This window comes from Carlito syrichta, unplaced genomic scaffold (assembly GCF_000164805.1).
Source record: "Carlito syrichta isolate Samal-C Ts95f unplaced genomic scaffold, Tarsius_syrichta-2.0.1 Scaffold309479, whole genome shotgun sequence".
Classification (NCBI taxonomy): Eukaryota; Metazoa; Chordata; class Mammalia; order Primates; family Tarsiidae; genus Carlito; species Carlito syrichta.
The window spans coordinates 560370-585309 of NW_007253575.1; the positions used below are offsets into that span (position 1 = coordinate 560370).

At 36.5% G+C, this 24940-nt stretch overlaps 1 protein-coding gene across 1 annotated transcript in view; it reads right to left on the reverse strand.

The window, feature by feature from the left end:
* XPR1 (xenotropic and polytropic retrovirus receptor 1) overlaps nucleotides 1-24940 on the reverse strand; it is a 178711-nt gene that overhangs the window by 73240 nt on the left and 80531 nt on the right. Inside the window, exon 2 of the mRNA XM_021717230.1 lies at nucleotides 6413-6514. Coding sequence (XP_021572905.1) covers nucleotides 6413-6514 — 102 coding nt within the window. The remainder of the gene's footprint in view (nucleotides 1-6412; nucleotides 6515-24940) is intronic.

Consider the following 24940-nt stretch of genomic DNA (forward strand, 5'->3'; position numbering starts at 1 on the left):
TCGCCAAGTTGCCCAGGTGGGTCTCGAACCCACGGGCTCAGGCAATTCACTCACCTCAGCCTCCCAAGGTGCGGGATTACAGGTTGAGCCACCGAGCCCGGCTATTATTGTGATTTTAAGTGTCATCAGATGTGTTAACAAAAAAGCAAACAAGATTGGCTGCTTTAATTTCACTTTTCCTACCAACCTCTCTACTCCTTTAAAAGTTCTTAAGTAACTGAGTCTACTGTGAACTCAAGAGAATAATGATGCAGGAAGATATGCTAAGACCCAGGAATCTTAAATAATATTACAGACCTATGACCACCCTAATTAAGTATATACCTATTCTATTAACACATACACACAAAGAACAAAACCAGCCATTAAGTCATAGTTTAGATATGTGGATACTAGATACATATATCATTTATAAAATGAACATTTAGTATTCTAGTAAAAAAGATTCTTCTGTTTCACTGCAAACACTTAGTGGTTAATAATATATAGTACTTCAAATTATTTTTGTATAAAAACAATATAAATCAATAAAAAACATACAAGATACTATAAATAGCATTACAAGAATAATAGGAAGAACTGTATAATAGGAGTAATTCTTAGTAACTATTATCCATGTGATCTCGCATTTATACGAAGCCACAAAATATTTCATTATAACCAAGAAATAAATCTGTTTCTAATATCATAATTTTCCTACTAATAAAACACCAATGCAATTTCCTCTTTCTCTCCTCCCTTTCTTCGTTTTTAGTCAAGAAAGAAAAAGCATACAATACTGCTGTGTTATATAACTAAAGCCAAAAATTAGAAGAAGCCAGACAACATTGAAATTATTTAGAAACAAGAAAAAGTAGTTAGCTATTTAAAACATTCCAACCAATAAAAAGGGCCTATCTGTTTTTTGGAATATTAAAAGCATCATATATATTCTGAGTTTTTGTTTTTTTTTTTTTGGAGTTGGAGTCTCACTCTGTCTTCCAGGCTGGAATGCAGTGGCACACTCATGGCCACCACAACCTCAGCTTACTGGGTTTAGGGGATCCTTCCACCTCAGCCTTCCAAGTAGCTGGGACTACAGGTGTGTGCCACCACGCCCGGCTAGTTTTTTGGTTTATTGTAGAGATGAGGTCTCACCAAGTTGCCCAGACTGGTCTTGAACCCACAGGCTCAGACAGTCCTCTAGCCTCCACCTCCCAAAGTGCTGGGATTATAGGCGTGAGCCACCACACCCAGTTGATTTTTTTTTTTAATGTAAGCACATAACAAACACTGCTTAAAAGCTAAATATTTTGAATGAAGAAAAAGATAAACTGGTTGAGAAAGGAGAAAGACATAACATGCAGCAATCAGCTGGATCAGTTAGTTGTCAGTTGGAAAATGATACTGATGGTCGCCACAAAGAAAGGATTCTAATGCTGCAGCCTTCAGGATTGATACCATTTTTAGTAATAGAAGACGCCTAGAAGACTTCTATGTCAGGGATTAGCAATGTTTACACCATGAAGGATCCTCTCCCCTTTTCACAATTCCCCTTTCTTCCAGTGATCTTCAAATACTGAAAGGTTTTAATCTATAAATATAAATAAATGTCCATTTCTTATTGGTCAAAATAACATAATAAATCATATAAGTAACAAAATAACTTACATCAGGTTTTCTGGATACTGAAAATAGCTTCTGACTCTTAACACATGGAATCCTGGAAGGCTGGAAATCAGTTTGCTTGTTTGGTAAGCAAGTGCATGGAGGCATTGGAAGGTTCCATAGTAAACAGCATTAGTGTGAAAAAAAAACACCCAAATTTTAATAGCATTCATTCCATGTTTTTGTTTGTTTGGCTATATTGGTGTGATTAGAAATGGACACAATAAAATATTATAGCAATTTTTGGGGTGTGTTTAAAGGTTTAAGTCAAATATATATCTCACTTAACTGATCATTTTTAGCTATTTAGTTAGTGAGATGTAAGTGGGTGGAGGTGGGTTAGTAAGCTGAACTTACTCCTATATTATTATTATTATTGAATCTGAGTCTTACTCTGTTGCCTAGGCTGGAGTGCAGTGGCACGCTCATGGCTACTACAGCCTTGACCTGCTAGGTTCAGGTGATTCTTCCGTGTCAGCCTTCTAAGTAGCTGGAACTACAGGCGTGCGTTACTATGCCTGGCTAATTTTTTTATTTGTTGTAGAGATGAGGTCTCATCAAGTTTCCCAGACTGGTCTCAAACCCCTGGGCTCAGGCAATCCTCTTGCTTCCACCTCCCAATGTGCTGGGATTACAGGTGTGAGCCACCATGCCCAGCCAGTCCTGTATTATTTATAGTTTTTCATATGCCCTATGTCTGAGAAATGCAGCCTACAAGACAATCTGCCAGGGAGAAGGTAGTTAAATAATGAGAAAAAAACAATATTGTCTAGGACAAACACCAAATTCTATTTCTGTCAATCTGTCTTCATATTACCTATCACTTCATGACCTAGCAAAAAGTTTATCTGGAGACCATCAATTTGTACTACTCTATGATGATATCAAGAGACATATCCCAATGGCCCTACCAATATACACACAAAAAAGGAAATCATTTCATTGTAGCACTAGGCCGGGCTCAGTGACTCAGCCTGTAATCCCACGCTTTGGGAGGCCAAGGTGAGTGAATTGCCTGAGTCCGCAGGTTCGAGACCCACCTGGGCAACTCGGCGAGATCTCATCTCTACAATAAATCAAAAAAATTAGCTGGGCATGGTAGCGCATGCCTGTATTTCCAGTTATTTGGAAGGCCGAGGCAGAAGGATTGCCAGAGTCCGGCAGGTTGAGGCTGCGGTGGCTGGGAGTATGCCACTGCACTCCAGTCTGGGTGACAGGGAGACTCCAACTCAAAAAAAAAAAAAAAAAAACAAAACTGTAGCACGAGATTTTTTGTAGTAGCTGGCCTAAAATTATTTTTGAGAAATGACCTAGTCTAGAAGATACCATTTTTCAAACTGAGGGTTACAACCCAATAAAGGGTCATGAAACCAATTTAGTGGATCATAATCAGCATTTAAAAAAACCCAAAAAATGGGCCAGGTTTGGTGGCTCAGTCTATAACCCCAGCACCTTAGGAGGCCGAGGCGAGTGGATTGCCTGAGCCCGCAGGTTCGAGGTCAGCCCAGGCAACTTGGCGAGACCTTGTTGTCTACAATAAATAAAAAATTAGCCAGGTATGGTAAGGTGTGACCTGTAGTTCTGGCTACTTGGAATGCTGAGGCACAAGGATCGCCAGAGTTCAGCAGGTCAATGCTGGGGTGGCTATGAGCATGCCACTGCACTCCAGCCTAGGCAATGGAGTGAGACTCCAACTCAAAAAAAAAAAAAACAGAAATAGAAAAGTTTAGAAAACACAATATATTATAAGTACTAAGGATAAGCATTGTTTCACAAAAAAAAATTATATTGTATAGTCACAAACAGATGCATACAAACACATAAAACATGCACATCCATATGTATGCTGGATCATAAAATGGATATTTTTTACTATAATTCAAAATATAAAAAGTATCTACCATTAAGAGTAAATATTTTTCTTTGAAAATCAATAAGTGATCTATTATTTGTGATATAAATATCCATTTAGAGTTGAGCTCAGAGATCCTTTTCTTTCAAATTTGTCATGGTAAAGGAACAAAATTAATAAACTTGATCTTATGTATTTATCATTTATAGCCTTAGATCATATCCAATAGGCTTTCTCAATTTAAACATTCATTCTGTTGCAAATGTCTTCCTCTTTTGGCTTCCTCCTGTCTTCCTTCCACATGGTTACCCTCTTCTTTGTTTACATTACTAGTTCTTCTTTATCCTTCTACCTCCTAATTGTGAAAATATCTTTGTTCTTGGAACACTGCAATCCCTTTTACACATTTTTCCCTGGCAGAAAATCTACCTGTTTGCATGGCTTCCGAAATAATATCTCTATTTTGTATCTGCCTTCTGGGTGCCTATAATCAGTGAAAAAGACATGCACATAAGCCATGCCCTTTCATGGCTCTTGCCTATAAATAAACTGTTCCCTATGCCTAAGGAATAAACCTAGCCAAAAATAAAAGAGTTAAGAAACGTGCTTGCTTGTTTCTTTAATTTTTGTTTGGAGGGAGTGACTTGATAAGGAGACTGAACCAGTAAAAAATACACTAATTCAATAATCCTTAGAGGAAATAATTACAGGAGCAAGGTCTCAAAGAGTTGAAATTCAGTCATTAGTTGAAGAGGTTTGCCACGGAATGAGAGGGATATCTCTTCTACAAGGACTAGAGGAAAATAAATAATGTTGAGAATATCTATAGGTATTTGGGAAAGGGATAGCAGGGAACAGAAGGTGGTGGCCTTTATTTTTATTGTAGAGTAGAGGGTATAATGAACATGATAGGGAAGATGGTGGGGCTGGAGAACTCAGGAGAATGGCATATGATTTAGAAAAGCACTTTGGGACATGTAAAAGGACACTGATTAGGTCCCACAGGCAGCTTTAAGGACGTAGTTAAGGGTACAATGATAAATTTATAATGGTTCCCATTTGTTTTGCTGTTGTCCTAAGCAGCCCTAGGGGTAGGCATGAAGAAGGTAAAGTGTGGACTAGTCGAGTTTTTCCAGGAAGATACAATATAAGACAATAAGGATAGAGGGATTAAATATACAGGGGGAAAATTGTTAAAATGATTGATGGAGAAAGAAGTAATTCTGAGAGGGGCATGATCGACTGGAATAAAATGAAACAGTCAAGAAACCTGAAATTTGTGAGCTGGAAAAACAGATGTTAAAGAAGTAAGGGAGTAAAAAAGCTTAAAGGATGGGAGATACGGGCATAGACTTATGTTAGGGTTTAATATTCTAAAGGACAGAAATTCTGGGTGATGGGTATAGCTATGGGTATACGTGGTCAAAGTATAGTGTAACTGAAAATTATTGTCCACAAGGACAATTAAGTCATTCTAGATGATACAAAAAATTTAGATGATGTAGATTGGGAGCCAGGAGTATAAGTTGTCAATGAGTAACCAAGAGATCAGAAGATGCAAACAAATATCGGAGTGGCAGAGAGTAGGGTGCACTACAAAATATTGGATCCTTAGAAGAAGATGCATTTGTATAGGAATATGTAGAAATACTGATTTGAAAGAACAATAGTAGCTAAGAGAGTGCTAGACTCAGTCTCTTGACTTCTGGCAGTTCTTACTGACTCCTTCTACCTCTCTCCATCTCCCACTGTGCCATAACAGAGAATGATCAGCCTTTACTTGAGAGAGCTGCTGAGAAAGGACACCTGAATAAGATGCTTCCAGAAGCTGTGGACAAGCTAGAAAAAAAATCCTACAAAAAAAAAAAATCTATAGTAAAGTGATGAAGCTATCCATCCTTAGGTTGACCCACATTAGTATTTAGTTTATGATTATGCTAGTTATAAGATTATGGTATTTCCAAAGTCTTTGTAAAGAGACGAGGGTATATTCTCAATAATCATATCTGCCATAAAAGAAAATTATGATCTTTTTGAGTTTAACAACAATATATTAAAAGCAGGAAGTAGAATTTGTATATTAAATATGAAAATGAAATATAGAGTAATTTTCTATTTTTGATATCAAATTATGGTGTAAAATTTTTTATCTATGCAAGGAATAGATACATTCCATTCCATAGGCATTTCAGTTATTAGGGTGTAAATTCAGTGTAACAGGGACTATGTGTGAGGTTTCCAGAGTTTGGATGAATGTCTTTCTGAATCTAACTCACTTTGTTCTGATTCTGTACTCATACCATCTGATTATCAACTAGGTGTCATAGGAATCCTGATGCCTAAGGCTCTAGAGCAAATTTTCCAAAATTTTTCATTATAAAGACATTATTTTACTAATATGTATTATGTACCAATGTACATACAAAAAGAACAAAATTCCAAAGGGTCAGACATAAATAAATTGAAGTTCCAATATATTCTTCTCACATTTTAGTGTCATGTTGTAGACGCCACTCTGGAGACCAGTGCTTTACAAAGATAGACATGCATATTCTAGCCAAAAAAGGGGAATAACTGACATAATTGATAAGCTGGAACTGTGTAATTCACCTCTGGGTAAAATGATAACATCAAGTCCCTTACTCTTTAAAGCCTGGAATGGCCTATAGAGAAGCTCTATCAAGGTACTGCCTCTGAATCCTTTCAACTGCAAGATAATCTAGGCAGTGACCATATAAAGCTTAAATACTGAAGTACCAGATGCGTTCTTATTCCATCTAAAGAAAATATCCTTTACATGTAGTATGCTAAGAAAAACAAGTTTCAATGCTAAATACTGATCAAAAGTTTAAACACTGACATGGCAGAATTTCTCCTTCCCTAGCAGCAGAAGTTGTCTCTTTGATTACTTACCTGAATAAAACGTGTTGATTTTGGCAAGTTCTTTTTCACAGGTTTGAAAAAATTTTTCTTCAAACTTGGCAAAATACCTCTTTACTGTGTCCTCATCTGTGACTGAAAGGAAAGGAAAACAATGTTTAAATTTAAAGGCTAAATGGGAAAACTAAGAAAATTAGTAAATTATTGCCCTTATTGCTCCTTCTTTCCCTTTTTTTTCTTTTAAGAAATGGGTTCTTCCTTTGTTACCCAACCTGGAAAGCAGTTGTGTGATCAGAGTTCACTGTAGCCTCAAACTCCTGGGCTAAAGCTAGCCTCCTGAGTGGCTAGGACTACAGGTACATGCCACCAAACCTGGCTACTTTTAAAATTTTTTGTAGAGGCAGGGTCTCACTATGCTGCCAAGGCTGGTTTTGAACTCCTAGCTTCAGGTGATCCTCTCACTTTGGCCTTCCAAAGCACTGGGATTACAGGAGTGAGCCACTACATCTGGCTATCAAGTTATTACTTTCTTAGTCTTCAGAATGACAACTTGTATATATTTTTCTGAAAAAATGAGTTGTAAACACATCAAGGAAAGACTAATCAAAGGTCGCTTCACAGGAACACAGCTCTTCTTTAATTAAATGAGACTCTCTAAAGCTCCACTATAACAAATTAATAATGTTGGAAAAAAGAAATGTTCTAAGACTTCAGAAGAGAAAGAAACTACTGCAGACAAGGTGAGCAAGGAAGATTCAAGTATTGGGAGTTGAGCTGAGTAGAATTCATTCTGCAAAAGAGTAGATTAAATATTTCAGGAAAAAAAGATGCAGTAGCAAAAGTATGTAGACAGGAATGTATGATGTGTTTCTGGAAAAAATGGAGCTAATTTTGTTCTATTTAAATTGTTATCTACTCATTTTACTTTACCTGTACCAGACACAGTAAAACATGGACTAATGAGTGTAAATTAGAGGTTCCAAACCTTCAGGAGCTGGGCAAGCAACATAACTGGGTTGAGCAAGTGAATGACTGCACAAGTGTGGTGATAAAGGACAACTTACACCTTCAGGGTAAGGAGAGGTATGAATTCTGGCAAGCTGAAAAGCATATGTCCATCTAGTTGATGCCATGTGGTGATATGGAGCCAAGTTTGCCAAATCTTTCCATTTTTCAGGAGAAGTCATGCATCCAGATATTTTAAAAATATCTGTGTGTACTAATCAATATGTGTTTCTGCAGGCTGGATCCTCTTTGTGAGTTCTGTCATTTAGTATATCAATCTACTGAATCCTGTAAGTACAGATACATGTAGCTCCAGGAACTCCAAGCCTAAAAGAGTATGTTTCTGGCCCAAGTGATATCTGACTTCACTCTCCAGATCCTAATCATAATATACTATTTCAGGATCTCTGGGGATTCTCCAAGCTTAAAATGTGTAGGAAAAGTATAGGTCCGTTTCTGTCCCTCAGGTACCCCCAAATCCTAGTGCAGTCCTAGAGACTCTTAAATAATCCATCTGTTTAGGAATAGGGGAAATGGTAATTTCAGAAGTAATATACAATATACACACATATACATACAAATCTGTAGTACCAGAGATATTTTAAAGAAAAAAGCTTAAAGTTCTAAAAAGCATGTCAAACCTACTCATTTGATTTGAATAACACAAATGTAAAAGAAAATTAACACTGCACAAGACTTTTATTTATAAATACCTATTTCTCTATTTCTGCTTTAGACGAGCAGATAATACAGGATAGTCTATTGATTTTTGCAGTAAAAAGGGATAACCACTTTAAATTCCTCATGCAAACTCAGCAATCTAGGTACAATAAGGACTATAGCTACACAAGATCACTGAGAATTATTTTTCAAAGCATAAAGCAGGTCACAACTTTTTTTTTTTAAAGCTGACCTTGAGTTAAGGAAGCTCCATGGTGACAGATGTTGCTCTTATAATAGCATCTAGCAATAGCTGATTTAAAATAAGAAGAGTAATAGCTTATTCTACTTAATTGTCTACTTTTGAGGGTGATATAGAGATCTGCTAATGTCCCTCCATATTGCCACAGTACCTAGAGAAGGGCATGGTAAGGGGTCTAAGGACTCCTGCACTTTATTGAGATCCCCTTGTCTTCTATGCACTCCCAGTAAGTAGCTTCAGGACATCCTTGACTTCCTTGGAGCCTCCGCCCAAAGATATAAATCTCTATTTACTCCCTTTCTTAGCAGTCATAGGTTTGAATAATATAGTATCAATGTAATCATAAGTCTAGTTATTAGTTATTTGCATAACTTTTGTAATGCATGATGTCTTAGGCCTTGTAAACATCCTTTACTCTAAATGTCACTTAAATTCTACACAATGCTCTGCTAGTCACGTGGCTAATGTATACTGACAACTCTGGACTATAAAAGTGGACTGTGGCCGGGGCTCAGTGGCTCAGCCTGTAATCCCAGCACTTTGGAAGGCCGAGGCAAGTGGATTGCCTGAGACCACAGATTCAAGACCAGCCCGGGCAACTTGACAAGACCTCATCTCTACAATAAAATTAAAAAATTATTCAGGCATGGTAGCGCATGCCTGTAGTTCTGGCTACTTGGAAGGCTGAGATGGAAGGATCGCCGGAACCCAGCAGGTCGACGCTGGGGTAGCCATGAGTGTGCCACTATACTCCAGCCGGGGCGACAGAGTGAGACTCCAACGCCAAAAAAAAAAAAAGTAGACTGCAAGGCCTGAATAGTGAGCGAAACATTTTAGAAATACCTGGAGTCCAGCTCTGCTCCCTGAATTCGAGTTCAGAAATAAACTTCTTTCTACCAGTATACTGGTATCAAAGGGAGCAGTCAAGCACTACTGGGACCATAACAGAGGGTTCATTTTTATTTTATTCACCATGTTAGGAAAGAAAACCCAGAAGTAAAACAGGGGTTTGGTCATATTTATTTCGCTTCTCTATTAACAGACAACTTTCATTACTATAAAGTGAGAGAAATAAAACTATTCAGCAAAATGAACAATTAAACATAGCTTCTGTTCTTAAAATAATTTTAACATATATTGTTTAAATAGAGGTTGCATATTCAACTATATAAAATGATACTAAAAACTTAGACATAAAAAAATCCCAGACCTCTGAGAAACAAAAACATACATAATAAACTTTATGTATTAAAACATGAACATACTACTTAGGACTCATTCTCCTATTAATTCATTTCCTGACTTTCGAGATTGTTTTATACAAAATATCAGTAGTTTTATCTAGTTTGCACATAACTTAATAGCCACAAGCCAGAAGAGGGTTGACTAAGGTTACAGCAACACTAAGAAATACAGCTAACAGAGAGAAGAGAGGAAAAAAACCATAAATAAAAACAGCAAGAATAGATGTGCAAAAGAAATGAGAGAAATGCTCTTGTCCTCTTAGATTTCAAAAGGAAAAAAAAAAAAAAGATTTCAAAAGGCTTGGTAAACTACTGTGATTAGAAGTACACTATTGGTAAAGGAATTAGAAAAACACAACAAAAGAACAGATTAAAGAGCCTAGAAATAAATCTGCAGATATTAAGAAATTTAGATTAAGATAAAGAGGGTTTTAAATGAGAATAAATGGATTGTACAACAAATAGGGTTGGGTCAATTGGCCATCAATTTAGAATAAACTCCAAATGAAGTTAAAATAATGATATCATAAAATACTAGAAATAAATGAAATATTTAAATAATTCGACATGGGGAAGGACTTTAAAAAAACTACATAACACAGAAGTCATAAAGGGGATTGACATTGACACTTTCCATTCCACAAGATATTGACACTGACACTTTTCATTCCACAAGATACCATAAGCAAAGTTAAAAGAGAAGCAGCAGAAATGCACACCTGCAACATTTAAAATGGATTCATGCAAAAATATATTTTAAAAAATTCTTATAAGTAAATATTAAAAAGATATTTGAGTCTATAAGAAGAATGGGCATAAGAAAAGGATTGACAGTGGCAGGAAACTACAGGGGAGACAGGGAGGGGCAGGGAGGTAGGATTAACGGTAGTCACTATCTGCCTGGGGAAGGGAGGCACACCTCATCAACAAGGGTACCTGCGCAATGAATATTTGTATACCTAACCCTTAACTGTACCCCCACAATTTTAAAATAAAAAATATATATAATTCTAAAAAGAATTTTAAAAAAAGAAGAAAGGGCAAATTAAAACAATTCTAATAAAAAGAAAAAGATAAATACAACATATTAAAAAAAAAGAGGCCGGGCGTAGTGGCTCAAGCCTATAAGTCCAGCACTTTGGGAGGCGGAGGTAAGAGGATTGCCTGAGCTCAGGGGTTTGAGACCAGCCTGAGCAACATGGCGAGACCTCGTTTCTACAATAAGTAAGAAAAATTACCCGGGCATGGTGGCACATGCCTGTGGTTCCAGTTACTTGGAAGGCTGAGGTGGAAGGATCATCTGAGCCCAGCAGGTCGAGGTTACAGTGGCCGTGAGCGTGCCACTGTACTCCAGCCTGGGCGACACAGTTGAGACTCCGACTCAAAAAAAAAAAAGGAAACATGGATTTTCTTTTCTTTTCTTTTCTTTTTTTTTGAGTTGGAGTCTCACTGTCACCCAGACTGGAGTGCAGTGGCCGCTCCCGGCCACCACAGCCTCGACCTGCTGGGCTCCAGCGATTCCGCCTCAGCCTTCCAAGTAGCTAGAAACATGGATTTTCAACCATCAGATTGTAAACTATTCTATAGTGCTATCATCCTGGCAATAGTGAGGATAAATGAACACTCTGGACAGAAATGTAAATTTGTAAAGCCTTTTTTAGGAAAACAATTTGGCACAGCTATCAAAATTTTCTGTGTTTAATTCCACATGTAGAAAATATATTCTAAAGGCATCTGTGCAAATGGATGTATTTGTAAGGATGTTCATGCATCATTATTTTTAACAGTGATAAAGAAAACAAACTGATGTCCAAAAGGAGAGTGGTTAAATAAATTATGATATTATGTAATACTATGCCTTAAAAATAATATATATACATCCTGGTATGTATGGTAAATTTCCAAGATATACGATTAAAGAAAAAAATTATATAACAAAATACAGACAGAAGGAGCCCATTAATGAAAATATGTGCACAAACTAATATTTATATGTAGATTCATACAAAGAAGACTGAAAGGATGCATACCAATATGTTGTGGTTATCACCCTTGAAAGAGAAGTAGGTATGAGAAGGTTTCTCATACTTTGCTATCTTCAATTATTGTACTGTTAAATCCATTACAATGAAAAGGTATTCATGAGGGATAAATAAATTATACTGTATTAATAAAGGGTATTACTAACTGGAAAAAAAAGTCTTTAAATTATACAAAGTAAAAACTAATCAGCATAGCAAATTGAAAAGAATATCTGTATCAGAGTCCAGTGGTACACTGAATGATCACGCCTCTAACTTCAGTTATGAGAAGTAGATGGAATACTGATTTACAGGACATTAACTTCTATTAGAAGATGCTTCCTATAACCTACCCGCTGAATAGTGTTGGAAATCTGTAAGTCTGAATTCTGAACAGGAGAATCAGAGAATTTCAGCATTCAGAAATCAACTAGTCCAACTTTCTTATTTTTTAGGTGAGGAAATTGAAGTGCACAGAGCTTAATGACATGAATTTCTCCTCCTCCAAAAACAATACAAGTTTCATTAAAAATCACTATATTTTCATATTATAAAATAAAGAATATCGATACATTAACTATATGAAAGTAAACCAAGTGTTACTTTGGTATTATGGACTAAATTGTGTCTCCCCCAAATTCCTATGTTAAAAACCCTCACTCTCCAATGTGACCACATTTAGAGACAGAGCCTTTAAAGAGGTAATTAAGGTTAATGGAGCCTTAATCCAAAAGGACTAGTGTCCCTATAAAGAAATGAAGAGACACAAGAGATTCCTCCATCCTAACTCTCTCTCCCTTCCTCCCTCGCCTCACATACAAAGGAGAAGTCAGGTAAGGACACAAGTCTGTAAGCCAGGAAGAGAGGCCTCACCACAAACCAACTCTGTCTGAATCTTGGACTTTGAGCCTCCAGAACTGTGAGAAAATAAATTTCTGCTGTTTAAGCCATCCAGTCTGTAATAGTTTAAGTCATCTAGTCTGTAATACTCTGTTATGGCAGCCTAAGCAAACTAATACAATGGGCTAAACAAGTCCTGAATTCAATAGTTACAAAAGACTAAGCCTAGTTCAAAGGGAGCTAGCATAAATAAGTACAAATCTTACCAAGATATATCAATAATTATAAGATTAGCATCAACAGAAAAAAGGAAGACAAAGGGGTGGGAAAAAAAACCTAAAACAGTAAAAGATGACTCAGAGAACACTGCCTTAGAAATTCCATTAACTGAGTTAAATAAATATTAAATCAGTTATACCAAAATAGAAGTACACAGTTATTCTGGGGGGGGGAGAGAGAGAGACTAATTTCTCTGTCATTCTATAATTGTCTTATCTCCACCTTGCATTTGTGGATGACAGACAATTGCTTTCTCATCCGCCCCTCAAACTGCTGTTAATAGAAAATGATTCTTTAAGAATACCAGTTGAGGTAAAATACTCCCATTGCATAGCAACCACCATCAAGTGCTTCTCACAGCTACTTTCAGGAATATTTTTCTTTTTATACCATTTAGAGTCATCTAAACTTCTCATGCAAACTCTGGGTTAAATAGATTTTTAAAAACTTCTCAAAAAAAAAAGCTTCTCAAAACCATTTCTTTCAAATCACTACTAATACCATCTATTATTTGATATGTTCTATTCAAATTTTCATTATTATTCTCAATTTTCTTAATTCCCAGATCTTTGCGACACTGAGGGTAGGGATTGTGTCTTTTTTATTTTTTAATCTTTAAGATCCTACACCCAACATGTCTGGCATACAGTATATGCTCCATATGCTATTAACAACTGTAAATCTTGAAACAATGATCCTATTTTGTTAAAGTTTTGATATTTTATTAAAGTAAAAAAAAAATCCTCCAACAATTGGATAGTCACATGTAAAAGAATGAAGTTAGACCCCTATCTCTCAAAAGATACAAAAATTAAGGACAAACAAATCAAATACCTAAATGTAGTAGCTAAAACTATAAAACTCTTAGAAGAAAACACTGGCATAAATCTTCCTGACCTTAGATAGGACAATGGGTTCTTAGATACAACACCAAAAGCACAAGTAAAAAGAGAGGAGAAAAATGATAAATTGGACATTTTCAAAATTAAATTCTTTTCTGTGTAAAAGGGCACTATCAAAAAAAAGAGAGAGACACAAAACACAGAATGGGAGAAAATACTTGCAAACTATCTGATGAGAATCTAGAAGCCAGAATATAGAAAGACTTTCACAACTCTTGCATCTCCTTTGGAAAGGATGACAAAAAGCAAACAAACAAAAAACCTCTTACAATGCAACAATAAGAAGACAAACAACCAATTTATTTTTAAAAGGATAAAGAATCTGAATAGACATGTTTCCAAAGAAGATAAAAATTGGCCAAAAGGCACATGAAAACATTTCAACATCATCAATGATTAGTGAAATGCAAATCAAAACTACAATGAGATGGCATGTAATGCCTAATAGGACAGCTATAATTTTAAAAAGGCAATAACAAGTATCAGTGAGCATATGGAGAAATTAGAAACCTCATATATTGCTGGTAAGAATGTAAAATGGTGCAACCACTTTGGAAGACAGTTTGGGAGTTCCTCAAAAAGTTAAACATAGAATTACCATATGATTCAGCAATTCCATTTTTAGTTACATATCCAAGAGAAGTAAAAACGTATGTTCACAGAAAAATGTCTACGTGAATGTTCATAGCAGCATTATTTATCAAAAAGTGGAAACAACCCAAATGTCTATCAACTGATGAATGGATAAACAAAATGTGATGTAGCTATACAATGGGTATTATTCAGTCATAAAAAAGGAATGATGTACTGTTACTTGCTACAACACGCATGAACCTTAAAATATTACACAAAGGGAAAGAAGACGAGACACTAAAGATTACATATTGTATGATCCCATTTATATATAATGTTCAGAATAGGCAAATTCATAGAAACAGACAGTAGATTAGTCATTGGCAGAGGCTAAGGAAGGGGAGAGTGGGGAGTGACGAAAATGTCTGGCATTAGATAGTGATGACAGTTACACAACCTTGTGACTATATTAGAAACAATAGATTTGTTACACCTTAAAAGAGTGAATTTTATGGTATGTGAATTATACCTCAATAAAAGATATTTTTAAACTTCAGTTTTAACCCTATAACAAATGCTGACAAATTGAAATATAATCCTTTATTTATTCAACAAATAGTTAATGTCTCTATTAAATGCTAGAGTTTGTATTAAATGCTGGAGATATGATGAACAAAATAGATGTGGCTCCTACCCCTCATAAAGTTTGCATTCTAGTGACTGAAGCAGAAAGAAAGCTACTCGAGCAAACAAAGAATTAAGAAGTGTAAAAAGGATATATTGACAAGAAGTAGGATGATGAGATAGAGGAACTGGGAAGAACGTTCCTTTCTGGAAGGGTAACAGATGATGACCATAAAAGATCTCTCCTGAGGAGATAACATTTAATCTGAGACCTGAACCTAAAAGATAAGAAAAAACAAGGATAAAATGGTTCCCAAAAGAGAGAACAACATTTTTAGAAAGAAACTGAAGTACTTGAGGAACTGAAAGTAGCTCACTATGTGACTGGGAGCAGATGGTGATAGGAAGTGAGGTTAGGAAGGCAAGAGTCCTTCCATGCAGAAAGGTCATGTTAAGGAGTTTGAATTTTATTTTAAGTACCATGGAAAGTATTGATGAGTTTAAGGGAGGAGTCTAAATAGAATTCGTTTCAGTTTTACTAAACGATATTTTTAAATTGCAATTCCCAGGAAATTAGGTGTACAGATGAAGGAGAAATGGAGAAGGAGAAGAAGAATTCTATCCTTAAATTAAACTTGGGAATGTGAGCATAAACAGATTTAAACTGATTTTTATTTTAGGTAGTAGTTCTCACCCTTGGGCAAGTTTGCCTCCCAGGGGACATTTGGCAGTATCTGCAGACATTTTTGTTTGGCACAGCTGGACAATCAGGAAGGTGTTACTAGAATCTAATGGGTAGAGGAGAGGGATGTTGCTAAATATCCTGCATTGTCCAGGACAGCAATTCTTTCCCTGTCCCCTCCAAATAAAATATTATCCAGTTCGAAATGTCAAGAATGCCAAAGTTGAGAAACTCTGTTTTAGGGCAAAAGAAGCTTTACAATGCTAATATACACAGTTACTCTATGATAAGGGGAAGTAAATATGATGTTTCTCAAAGCGATTTATAAGAATACAATCCTTGGAGATGGAGAAAGAAGGGTAGAGGGAAGATGTAGAGAATCTATTAAAATCTCCAGGAACTGTATTCTGTGGAACACAAGTTTGAGAGGTAACTAACTTTAATATCACCAACAACTCCATACATAATAGTTTCCACAACTTAATATCTCCTACTTATAAATAACACAGCAGAAAAATAAAATTAAATATGTGACCAGGCTTCATCGAATATAGAAATAATATTTAGCACTACTGGTGTCATGCTTTTAAGAAAAAAGGTTTGTTTAAGAGTGTGACTTACAATCTAGGAATAACTAACTAGAAATTCTATTTTTTCCAGATGCAACTTCATCAACAGATGGGAAGATGAATTATATAAAGCATATGGCAAAGGAGATTTCAAAGATAAAAATGTTACTCTAAAATCATTAGTGTAGTAGAAATAGAGCTAAATCAGGAATAATTCATTCAACAAAAACATTGCCTCCTTCCTATACACCAGGCAATGTGGCAGGTTTAAAGATACAATGATAAGCAAAATATACACAAACTTGGCTCTCAGAGATTACAGTCTAGCAAATGAAACAGAATTTAATCAATAATCACACAAATATACAAATGGCAGTATGGGTTTTGAAGAAAATGTCAAAATGAGATAAACAGCAACAGAACCTTATCTAGCCTTCAAGGTCTAGGGGGAGGGGAAGTGTGGGAGTCTGAAGAAGTATAACTTGAGATGAAATCTGAGTATAAATAGGCATTTGCTAGAGTAGCAGAAGCGTTCCAAGTAGCAGGAACAGCTTATAACAAGATGCTACAGAAAGAAAGGGGCGTGGCACCTTTGAGGAATGGAAGAGAAGGCCTGTATGACTAGAGTCCATAGAAGGAAGGCTGGAGAGGAAAGCAGGGGCCTGATCAGTTAGGGCCTTACAGCATAAAGGACTACACTTCTTCCTAAAACCAATGAGATGTCTTAAAGGATTTTAAGCTGAGGGAATAATTTTGATCAGATATGCTTTCTAAATGAGCAGATGTGGGGAGACCCATAAGATACAGTACAGTACAACAGTAGATACCAAGTGAGAGACCACAACAGCCTGAACTGGGATGAAGGCACTGGAGATACCCAAATGAAGAAATTCAAGAGCTGGTCTGGAGGCAAAAATCAATAGATTTTAGTTACAAACTGGATATGGTTCTGTTGCCAACTACCTGTAACAGCCTGAGTAAATGTCACTCCAGCACAGTGTTTTCTCTTTGAAAAACAAGGGCATTTGAATAGGCAATCTCTAAGTATTCTCTTAACTCTAGATCGATATTCCATAATAAAAACAGAAAGTTTCTGCAAAATGATTCTGAATCCAGCTAGGCTTAAGTGGTCCTAGACAACATTTTCTGATCTAAGTCTACCTTAAGGTTTTATCATGAGGTTTAACTAAATGTACTTTTAAAATATTCTTGGTAGGCTGGGCTCAGGTGGCTCAGCCTGTAACCCCAGCACTTTGGGAGGCTAAGGTGAGTGGATTGCCAGAGCCCATGGGTTTAAGACCAGCCTGGGCAACTTGGCGAGATCTCGTCTCTATAATAAATCAAAAGTTAGTCAGGTGTGGTAGAGTGCCCCCTTAGTTACAGCTACTTGGAAGGGCTGAGGTGGAAGGATTGCTAGAGCCCAGCAGGTTGACACTGGGGTGGCCATGAGTGTGCCACTGCACTCCAGTCTGGGGGACAAAATGAGATTCCAACTTAAAAAAAAAGAAAGAAAGAAATTCTTGGGAGAACACACAAAATCTTATACTTTACATTGGTGATATATGATTAAGATGACATTAAACTCACTGACACCATATCAGATACAATCTAAATGTTTTATTAACCCTAATGAACATTTACCTATTGTCTGCTAGGCAAAGAACACCAAGAAATGAAGTATCAATAAACAATTCAAACAAGGGCATAATTCAATAGTAAAGTGAGTGGTATATATAACAGTGGTTTTCAAATAATTATTGCTCTTGAAACTTTGAAAAGAATTCTGAATAACTATTTTGCATATTTTTAAGTATGACAACAGATTTTGAACACATTTATTTTACTTTATTTTATTTTAGAGTTGGAGTCTCACTCCGTCGCTGGAGTACAGTGGCACGCTCACAGCCACCCCAGCGTCAACATGCTGGACCCTAGCAACCTTCTGCCTCAGCCTTCCAAGTGGCCAAAACTACAGGTGCGCACTACCACGCCCAGCTTGAACATATTTAAATAGTTGTAAACAATGTAAATTCTGGTACTTTGCAATTATTTGTTTTTTGCAATTATTTGTTTTTTAAAATAAAATGACATTGTTTCAATTGTGGAATGGAATTTAAATACCATAGTAATTTGATAACTACCTAATGGTAGTTCATTAGCAAATACATAAACAAGCTTTTCTTTAGCAGTTGGAAAATTTACATAATTTCATTTTCTTCTTGAACATATATTTCCATTCCACTTACATTACAGAATTTATCTTAATATATTTTAAAGTTTGGCTATCACTTATTGATCATTAAATATGCATATAAGTTAAAATGTAAAAATAAAAAGTTCTTAACCATAAAGCTTTAAACATTAAAATTTCTTCTGAATTGGAATATCATAATTAGAACGTACTGCATCAAAATAACAATTTATGTATTAAGCTTTGATAAATATTAAACATAAGAAATAAAATGTTACTAGAAATCTAAAAATAAATCTTATATTTAAATGAATAGAGCTTTTCCCCCAATTACTTCAGATATCTATTGAGAATTGTCACATTATAGCTAGAATGATAAATATTACATTACTTGCTAGACTATCATGAATACTGTAGAATGAGACAATTAAGAATAATTTCTATCCCTATTTTGCGTCTTATAGATGTAAGTGCTAAGGAAACTTGTTCACATAAGTAGATCAGAATGAAAGCTTACTGTAGCAATATCAATTCTTTGAACTTCTATGCATTTTCCCCAAAAAATAAGTGATCTATTATTGAAAATTAGTTTAATAGCAAATATCTGTCTGGGGATGGGAAAACACCTCTTATTAACAGGGTGCCTGAATGAAACGTAATTGTACACCTAACCCTTAACTGTACCCCACAAAACCATAATAAAAAATACTGATTAATGAAAAAAAAATTAGTTTAAATAATAAATAAACTCACAATATCTTCTTTCAATATCACTGAAAGCAAAAAGTTGGATTTGCAAAAGGATTTGTTACACAGTTACTTCCTCAATAACTACAACAAGTATTTCAGAGTATTCCTTCATTTGGGGGCAAAAATGGCAGCATATAGCAAAATTCAGATTGAGTAAGAGGCAGGCTTTCCTTTATTAAAGTAAAGAAAACACCATCTGAAGGGGACTTTTTGACTGTAGGCAGTTATTCAAACCAATGAATTTCAGGAATTAGTATGTATGGAAGATAAGGAAATGAATTCCCTTAGGGGACTCTAAAAAAAAGAACTTTTTTTCCAGCACTATTCTCTTTTTATATTCTTTTTTTTTTTTTTTTTTTTTTTTGTTTTTTTTGAGTTGGACTCTCATTCTGTCGCCCAGACTGGAGTTGTAGTGGCACGCACCCGGCCACTGCAACCTCGACCTGCTGGGCTCAGGCAATCCTTCCACATCAGCCTTCCAACTAGCTGGAACTATAGGCATGCGCCACCATGCCTGGCTAATTTTCTGATTTATTGTAAAGATGAGGTCTTGCCAAGTTGCCCAGGGTGGTCTCTAACCCACGGGCACAGGCAATCCTCTCACCTCGGTCTCCCAAAGTGCTGGGATTACAGGTGTGAGTCACCGCGGTCAGTTTGAGATTATCTATTCTTTACTGAAGGCCTTTTATTTGCTAACTGTTAGCTAAACACTTTATATAGGAAAGTGTATGCCATCATTTAAAGTCACTTTGTTAAGTAAATTCATCTAGTTAGATCCACCTTTTAACTGAATTATTATACTAATCCTTGTTCTTTTTCATTCCTGCAAAGCAACAGGTCAAAATTATTAATAAGATCGGAATTACAAGAAACAAAGCAAACAAAAAATATCTGACGATGATCTAAGATGAATAATATAAGCTTAACTGAGTTTACAGTCTTATTGTTGCAACGATGAATACAAGAATGAACCCTAAGAGTTATAACCATTCTAGTTACTCCAGGGAAAAAGTTTTCAAAGAACGATAACGATGTTACTATCTCATTTCTCTCTAAAGTGCCAAGCATATACAGTGCTGTGGTCTGAATTTATCTCCTCAAGTTCATATGTTAAAACTTAACCATCAGTGAATGTCATAGTATTAAGAAGTGGGGCATTTAGGAGATGATTAAGTGAATGAGATTAGTGACCTTATAAAAGAGGTTGAACAAAGCTTCTCATTCTCTGGCACTCCTCTTGTCACGTGTTTGACCCATCCAGAAGCATAGCAACAGTACACTATCTTGGAAGCAGACAGCAAGCCCTTACCAGGCCCCAAATCTGCTGATGCCTTGATCTCGGACTTCCCAGCCCCCAGAGCTATGAGAAATAAATTTATATTGTTTGTAAGTTATACAGTCTAAGGTATTTTTTTTTTTTTTTTGAGTCGAAGTCTCACTTGGTCGCCCAGACTTGAGTGCAGTGGCCGCTCCCGGCCACCGCAGCCTCGACCTGCTGGGCTCCGGCGATCCTCCCGCCTCAGCCTTCCGAGTAGCCGGAATTACAGGCTTGCGCTACCACACCCAGCTGATTTTTTGATTTATTGTAGAGATGAGGTCTCGCTGCCCAGGCGGGTCTCGAACCCGCGGGCTCAGGCAATCCACTCACCTCAGCCTCCCAAAGGCGCGGGATTACAGGCTGAGCCACCAAGCCCGGCTATAAGGTATTTTTTTATAGCAGCAGGAATGGACTAAGACATACAGCTAAAGAGAGAATGTATTTATGATGAACATAATATCAATATTCTAATCAGATATGAAATGCTAGGAAACATAGCTTTCTTTTTAAAAAAGTACTAAAACAATTCAGATATGAGTTATCCTTTGTTAATTTTTTAATTTTACAATCATGGGGTACATGTGATGATTGGCTATGTAAGTATACTGCATGAAGCAGGTTTGGGCTTCTAGTGAGCTCTTGCCACTCCCGTAGTGGACACAGTACCTCAATGGGTGGTTGTTTACCCCATCCCCTTCCCTCTTTTAGCAGTGCCCAGAATATGTTCCCACCCTTGTATCTGTGTGTCCAATGTTTAGTGTCCACTTATAAGGGAGAACATGCAATATTCAGTTTTTTATTTCTGTGATAGTTCACTCAGAATGATGATCTCCAGGTGAATCCATGTTGCTGCAAAGGACACGACTGTTCTTTATGGGTATGTAGTATTCCATCATGTATATGCATTACATTTACTTTATCCATTTCACTTCTGATAGGCATCTGGGCTGGTTCCATACATATTGTGAATTGTACTGCAGTAAAGATGCATGCAGGTATCTTTGGTAGAATGATTTATGTTCCTCTGGATATATTCCCTGGATTAAATGGTAGCTCAATTTTTAGTTCTTTGAGGAATTGCTACATTGCTTTCATGAACAGTGTAGACGTGTTGTTCCCTTTACCATGAAGCCTCACCAAAATCTGTTGTTTTTTGATTTTGATTTTTATTTTTTTTCCTGAGTCTCACTCTGTCGCCCAGGCTGGAGTGCAGTGGCATGCTCACAGTCATCCCAGTGTCAACCTGCTGGGCTCCCGTGATTCTTCTGCCTCAGTCTTCTAAGTAGCCAGAACTACAGGTGCGTACTACCATGCCCGGCTAATTTTTTTTTCTGATCTACTGTGGAGACAAGGTCTCGCCAAGTTGTCCAGGCTGGTCTCAAACCCTCGGGCTCAGGCAATCCACTCACCTTGGCCTCCCAAAGTGCTGGGATTACAGGCTAAGCCACCAAGTCCTCCCGTTTTTTGACTTTTTTATGATAGCCATCCTGACTGGTGTGAGGTGGCATACAGTTCTGATTTGCATTTCTCTGATGATTAGTGAAGATGAGCATTTTTCATGTTTGTTCGTTGCTTGCATGTCTTTCTTTGAGAAGTGGCTGTTAAGCCCCTTACCCACTTTTTAATGGGGCTATCTGTTGTTTTCCTGTCAATTCGACTGCATTCCTTATAGATCCTGAATGTTACGCCTTTGTTAGATGTATAGTTTGCAAATATTTTTTTCCATTCTGTGAGTTGTCGCTTACTCTCTTGATGGTTTCTTTCACTGTGCAAAAAACTTTTTAGCTTGATAAGGTCCCACTTGTAAATTTTAGATTTTGGTACATTACCTTTCAAGGACTTGGCCATAAATTCATTGCTTAGACTGATGTCCAGGAGGGTGTTTCCTACATTTTCTTCTTTGAGGTTTCAAAGTCTTTGATCGATTTTGAGTTAATTTTTGTATATAATGATACACAGAGATTCAGTTTCATTCTTCTGCATGTGGTTTGCCAGTTTTCACAGCACCATTTGCTAAATGTGGTTCCCTTTACCCAATGTTTGTTTTTGCCAGCTTTGTTGAAGATGAATTGGTTAAAGGTCTCTGGTTTTATTTCTAGATTCTATGTCCTGTTTCATTGGTCTATATGTCTATTTTTGTACTAGTACCATGAAGTTTTGGTTACCGTAGTCTTGTAATAAAGTATGATGCCCCCAGCTTTGTTCTATTTGCTGAAACTTGCTTCAGCTATTAGGGTCCTTTTTTGTTTCCATATGAATTTCTGTATTATCTTTTCTAGGTCTGTGAAATATGATACTGGTAGTTTGATAGGAATTGTACTGAATCTGTAGATTGCCTTGGAGAGAATGAACACCTTGATAATATTGATTCTTCCAATCTGTAAGCATGGGATGTTCTTCCATTTCTCTGAGCAGTGTTTTGTAGCTCTCATTGTAAAGATCTTTTACCTCTTTGGTTAGATGAATGCCACGTTTGTTTTTCTTGGTACTTATTATGAATGGAATTTTGTTTTTTATTTGGTTCTCAGCCTGATTGTTGTTAGTAATGCAACAATAGAAACGCAACTGATAGAAATGCAAAATAGAAATGCAGCTGATTTTTGTGCACTGATTTTGTTGTCCTGAGACTTCACTGAAGTTGATCAGTGTGAGGAGGTTTTTGACAGACTCTTTAGGGTTTTATAAGTATAAGGTCATATCATCTGCAAAGAGGGATAATTTAATTTTTCCTATTTGGATACCCCTCATTTCTTTCTCCTAATTGCTATGGCTAGTGTTATAACCAAGTAAGCGAGAAGAAGCTACGCCAGCAAGCTGAGTTTAATTAATTATGAATCTATTAATGTGCAGGTCAAGAGTAGGCAAATGAAAACTCTTGACAAATTGGTGCAGTTTGTGACAAGCTTTTATAGGTAAAATTTGCAGCACTGTCTACATAGCAAACTTAGTGACCATAGCAACTATTAACTAACAACTTGGCAACCAAAATGGGAACTTCGATTGTTAGGGAGCTTTGATTAATTTCATGTCCTAGGTATAGCCAGTGCCCAGAAAGTCACTAATAGAATATAAGAACAAAGTATGAAAATGTCAAAGCATAACGTTTGATTTCAGTTAACAAAGCATACAATTACATGGAGTTCTGTAATGGTCAGCAGGCAATGGTCAGCATAACCTGCCCAAAGGAGACAAAGCTGGGGGTCTGTGGTCATGGGAACATTACTGTAATCACAGGTAGGCACTAAGGAGTGATTTTAGGTCAGGCAGGCAACTAAGATGGAAGCTTTAAACAAAATGGAGTAAGCTGGTTGATACTATTTATTTTGCTAGCAATTTGATTTCATTAACTGATTTAGCACATTTCACCAGAACTTCCAGTACTATCTTAAATAGGAGGGGTGAAAGTGGACATCCTTGTCTCATTCTAGTTCTTAGGGGAAATGCTTCCAACTACTGCCCACTAAGTATGATGTTGGCTGCAGGTTTATTAAAGATATCAATTTGAGGAATGTTCCTCTGATGCCTAGGTACTTGAGGGTTTTTATCAAGAAAGGATGTTGAATTTTTTCAAATGATTTTTCTGCCTTTATTAAGATAATCATGTGGTTCTTGGTTTTACATCTGCTTATGTGGCAGATTACATTTATTGATTTGCATATGAAAAACTAGTCTTGAATCTGGGAATAAAGTCCACTTGGTCATGATGGATGATTCCTTTTTATGTGCTATTGGAAACAATTTGCTAAAATCTTTTTCAGATTTTTTGTGTCTATGCTTGAAGTTTTCTTTCCTTGTTGGGTCTTTGCCATTTTGGGTTATCAGGATGATATTGGCTTCATTGAATGAGTTAGGAAAAATTCCTTCCTTCTCGATTTCCTAGAATACTTTAAATAAGATTTAAATAGGATTGGTATCAGCTCTTCCTTGTACATCTTGTATAATTCAGCTGAGAGACCATCTGGCCTAGGGCTTTTTTTGGCAGGGAAGTTTCTTATTACTGAGTCTTGGATTGTCATTGGCCTGTTTAGGGTTTCAATTTCCTCCTGTTTCAGTCTTGGAAGGTTGTGTGTTACTAAGAATTTCTTTACTTTCTCTAGTTTTTCTAACTTACTCACGTGCAGATGTTCATAATCTTTTGTATTTGTTCAGGATTGGTTGTAACCTCACGTTTTCATTTCTAATTGTGTTTATCTGAATTTGCTCACTCGCTTTCTCTCTCTCTCTTTCTAATCTGGCCAAGGGTTTGTCAATTTTATCTTTTCAAAGAACCAGCTTTTTGTCTCATTGATCTTTTGTATGATTTTTTTAGTCTCTATTTCATTTAGCTGTGATTTTATTTTGATTATTTCCATTGTTCTACTGGTTTTGGGACTGAATTGCTCTTGTCTCTCCAGTTCCCTTACACGTGATGTTAGACTTTACTGGAGATCTCTCTGTTTCCTTGATGTGTGTGTGCAATGCTACACATTTCAACTCGGCACCTTTTTTATGGTATTCCAGTGGTTTGGTATGTTGTCTTAATTTTTTTTTTTTTTTTTTGAGTTGGAGTCTCACTCTGTCGCCCAGACTGGAGTGCAGTGGCCGCTCCCGGCCACTGCAGCCTCAACCTGCTGGGCTCCAGCGATCCTTCCGCTTCAGCCT